This window comes from Mastomys coucha, chromosome X (assembly GCF_008632895.1).
Source record: "Mastomys coucha isolate ucsf_1 chromosome X, UCSF_Mcou_1, whole genome shotgun sequence".
Lineage (NCBI taxonomy): Eukaryota > Metazoa > Chordata > Mammalia > Rodentia > Muridae > Mastomys > Mastomys coucha.
Genome location: NC_045030.1, coordinates 95,904,816 through 95,909,090, shown reverse-complemented (window position 1 = coordinate 95,909,090; position 4,275 = coordinate 95,904,816). Strand labels below are relative to the sequence as shown.

Sequence of the window (4,275 nt, the reverse complement as noted above, 5' to 3'; positions counted from 1 at the left end):
CCTCGATTTCTTCTTTCATTCCATCGCATCTTTCCTTCTCTTTCTCCTTTCCATAGACTTTCTCTGCCTGCTTCCTTCTTTTATCATGCCTGTTCCCCTTCATTTGATTCTGTCTGTTTCCTCCCCTCTTTCTCAGTCTTTTTCCTCGTCCTTCAGTCTCTTACCTCCCTTCCCCCACAAGTTCCTCACCCCCCCACGTAAAAACTGGCTTTTGGTGGCTCCCGAGGAGAAAGCAGACTCTGTGAGCGTTGGATCCTCCGATTGGCTGTCGTTGCTAGCACACCAGCTCAAGTCTCGCCTCCGGGCACTGAATGCGCAGCTGCAGCATCTGCTATTGGCTTGTTCTCTTGTCAGCGTCTCTGTCAGAGACTCACGCTGGCGCCCCCAGTTTCTGCGTGAATAAAAAGGCAACCTACCGGCTGAGGTGGGGGTGGGGAGAGGAGAGGGAGAGGGCCAGCTAGGAAAGGCTAGGAAGAGTGGCTGGTAGCCTGGAATCCCTTGAAGAGAGCTAGCAGACGAGAGAGGTCTTAGGAAGCTGATGAACTAGAAAGAGTAGGGGAGACTGACCGGTAGCCAGCTAGGCAGACGGACGCATGCCCGGACAGACAGAAGGCTCTGGAGAACTGATAGGTTCATTTTGCCTTTCTTTTTGAAAAGCAGGATTTTGATTTTTCTGTGGCGCCCAAGAGAGAATGCTGGACTCTGCTACCTTCAGCTCAAGCTAAGATTTCTCAGTTAGGAAAGAAAGATCAGCCCAGTCCCGAGAGGGGGAGGGAAGCAAAACCCCCAGCCTCCAACCCCCTTCCCTCCCCCGGACCAAACTCGGGGACCAAACCCAGACCTTCCCTAACCATCTGACTTCCTCCTTTCCTTTTTAGCATGGTGGCTGTATGGACAGTCTGACAGAACAGAGATTGACATCTCCCAATCTGCCGGCCCCCCACCTGGAACACTACAGTGTTCTGCATTGCACCATGACCCTGGATGTGCAAACTGTAGTCGTTTTTGCCGTGATTGTAGTCCTCCTGCTTGTCAATGTCATACTCATGTTTTTCTTGGGAACGCGCTGAATGGAGTCCAGCCACCTGAGCTGTTGCGAACTCTCACTTTGATTTCATCCCAAGAGCCTCTGAGGGGGAAAAAAATCAAGAGAGACAGTTTGAGACAGGGAAAGAGAGGGAGAGAAAGAACAAGCTTTCTTACTCAGGGGGGAAAACGTTTTGAGCTTCAACATGGCCTCGCTGTGATATGTATGACGTTGGTATATTATCTCTCCCTAAATCTTTTGTCATGTCTTGTCTTTTAAATATGCCTGTGAGTGTAGTTGCTTATTGCTTGAGTAAAATTGTTGATGAAGAAATGTTTTCTATTTAAGTGTGCATGCTTGTGTGCATTCGCTATGTGACGTTTGTGGAGCAAACTGTGTCCTGTTAAGGTGGCTTTGCTGTTTGTGATGTCTTGTTAACTTATTCTCTTAAAAGCTACCTTTAAACTTCATTATGGAATTTTAATCAAAATTTCTCTCTTGCTATCAGAATGCATTTGGGTTTGTTTGGGGCTGGAGTTGGAGAAAGGTATTTGTGGAAGAGCATGATGAATCTTTTGCGTTCTCTGAAAGTCTTGTACTGGTTGTTTAGAGGAAGAAAAAACTATGCAAGAAATAGATTTATGGAAAATAGTCTCTAAATGAGGGGCGAAATTTTGAGAAGTGACACACTGGGGTGCCTCGAGTTGGCACTTATTAACTGTGTCCTTTGAATTTTAATTTTGCTATTCAGGGTTTCCAATTTCTGATCTGGAAAGCTGCCTTCGTTAAAACATTCATTAAAGCAGTAAGTGTCGTTTTCGTTGCAATCACGAAGCAGAACAAAAAGTATTCTTTGATATTTTGAATTAGCAAGAGAGGATTTTGACAAAATGTTTGCGCTCCTTTTCCCAGATATTACACCCCTTGATTTGAGTTTGAGGATTTTTTCCCCCTGTGTCTCACCCAGAAAACAAAATCCAGCCTTTTCTCTAATTTGGAAATAATAGTGTTGGGTATTACTCCTTTGGGTTAAAATCATTTGCAGTGGTGTTTGTGAACTACTTCAAATAGGAGTTGATAGTGCTGATGAGATTTCTTTCCTTATTTGTTGCTTAAGAACAGAGGTCTCTGAAAGTCATGTAACTGTAAGTATACCATGTGCTACATTACGACTTTGACACAAAAAAGAATACAGAATGGGATGGAAGCTCGGGAAGCGACCGTATTATATAGCCTCGGTGATACTTGTTCTTATTACTATGATTATTTTTATATTTCTGTTCTTGCTGAGATACCTCTTGGCAAGGCTAGTAAAAAGTCCTTTCTAGTACCAGTGTGTACATAATATTTGCTTTTTTGTTTGTTTGGTTTTTTCCTTCGTTTTCTTTGATGATGCAGACAGTTATTCCTCATTCTGTTGCTTACCTGACTTGAAACGGTGCCATTTCTGGCTCATACAGCAGTGAATCATGCCACATACACGCCCACACACATGCTTCTAGCTATACTCATGTGGGTGGCTGCTCATGTGTGATGTGCAAATCAGCTAGCATTATGCTGTCAATTTTCAGGTCTTGTTCAGTCTCTTTGGAAATGGTTATTGAGGGGGCCTTGAAATTGTCCTGATAGATCAAGAGAACATTATTTAATGGCACTAAGTTGAGGTTTTGAACCTTAAAGTGTGCTCCAGTTGACTCAGTGTGGGTGAGAAGCTGAACAATTTTTTTTTCTTCCTTGTTTGGTACCACAGAAGCAGGATCTAGGAAGCTTACTAGCAATCATTTCAGATTTATCATCCTTTGGTCTCCTTGTGAGGGCCCTTTCGGGGGAACCAAGCACCTCTTTGAAATGAGAATCTAGTATGAATTTTTTTTTTATTTTTTACCTGTTTGTTTCAGAGAAATATTTGAAGTAAGCTTGCATGTCAGTTTTGAGACAATGTTGGAGAATGTGGAAAGGCTTGGTGCTGGGTAGCTGCAGACTTAAGTTTCATCTGTTAACTGGTTGTTTGACAGTGAGCTTTGTTTTGTTTTCTTTTTTTTCCCCTCAGTGAGTTTGGGGTTCCCTATAATATTGACAATTGGAAATCTTCGAACTAGGTGACTTAAAAGTTCTTGCATTCTGTGATTTGGTGCATTCCATAAGGACTCAAAATCAGAGGGGAATGGGTTGGAATGAGAAATGAAAATGAAAAGTAATTATTAACCAAAAGGATTGGGAGAAAAGGTATACATGTATCTTGTTGCTGTTGTCTGCAGATTTTTTTTTTTTTTTTTTTGGTTTAGCCACCTGGGCAAGAAATGAGAACAGTGGAATACATTTGACTTTTGATTATGATTTATTTTACCGTAAAAGGAAAAGGAGCCTGTATAGCTAGTTTTTGACCCAGGTTTTTATGACTAAGTAATGTTATAAAATGCCTGAAAACCCTTGACTAAAAGCCTTTCGGTACGTGCGTAGGGTGCTGCCAGTATATTTCTGGTTGTATGTGCATATTCATCTGTGTGGTGGTGGTGGTGGTGGTTGTAAATACTCCTGTGTGTCGATGGAGAGTGTATGGTACAGGAATCTGAAGATAGCATCAAGTTCTTCAGTTCTGATTAGCTTTCTCTGGGACTGGATAAAAGTCACTTATGTTCATCACCTAAAGCCTTTTAGGCTCGAATAGAGGGGTGCTTTGAATGAGCATTCCCACCAGTAATTTAAGCTATAAAAGGCTCATTTTTACAAATTCGGGAGATGTTACTAGTGAGATGGCATAGCTGCCAGAAGTGAGTTTAGGGAGCAGACAAATGCTAGTGTGGCTTTAGTTGTGTGAATTCTAAAGCCTTCATAGTTCTTCAAATACGTGAATTCATGCAACAAGAGGCGGAAATGGAAGAAAATGAGAAATGTAGGCTGGGCGAGTAAAACCCTATGCAATTTAACTTGTCTTTTTTTCTTCTGCTTTCTACCTTGTTAAATAACTTTCCTCCCCTCTCCTTTTCTCTCTTATCTGTCACTTTTAAATGCTTAAGGTGCAAGAAAGGAGATGGGGCTTTTCTACTCTGATTTGTTTAACTTTTTCTTAGAAAACCTTTTATTTCCCCTCCTCTCTTATCCCTTTGAGTAGAGGATAAGCTTTTGCTACTAGGAGGGGGTTAAACCCAAGCTAAGGGATTTTGGCTCTCAGCTCCCCACCTAGGAATTAAAGAAAATGCCTTATATTGGTATCCTAGTAACCCATGAATCACCCAATAACCACTGAA

The 4,275-nt window shown here is 42.0% G+C and overlaps 1 protein-coding gene across 4 annotated transcripts in view; it reads left to right on the top strand.

Annotated features, from left to right (window-relative positions):
* The first annotated feature begins 313 nt into the window (after window positions 1–313).
* The window catches only part of Arhgef9 (Cdc42 guanine nucleotide exchange factor 9), a 119,478-nt gene continuing 115,516 nt past the window's right edge, over window positions 314–4,275 (top strand). Inside the window, exon 1 of one of the 4 annotated variants that reach the window (XM_031365120.1) lies at window positions 314–1,250. Coding sequence is in view for 3 of the 4 variants with exons in the window: in XM_031365112.1 (XP_031220972.1) it covers window positions 1,249–1,257 (9 nt within the window). In the remaining variant the exon portion in view is untranslated. Of the gene's footprint in view, window positions 1,262–4,275 lie in introns of all 4 variants that reach the window. The other 3 variants (XM_031365112.1, XM_031365101.1, XM_031365126.1) reach the window with 3 other exon arrangements.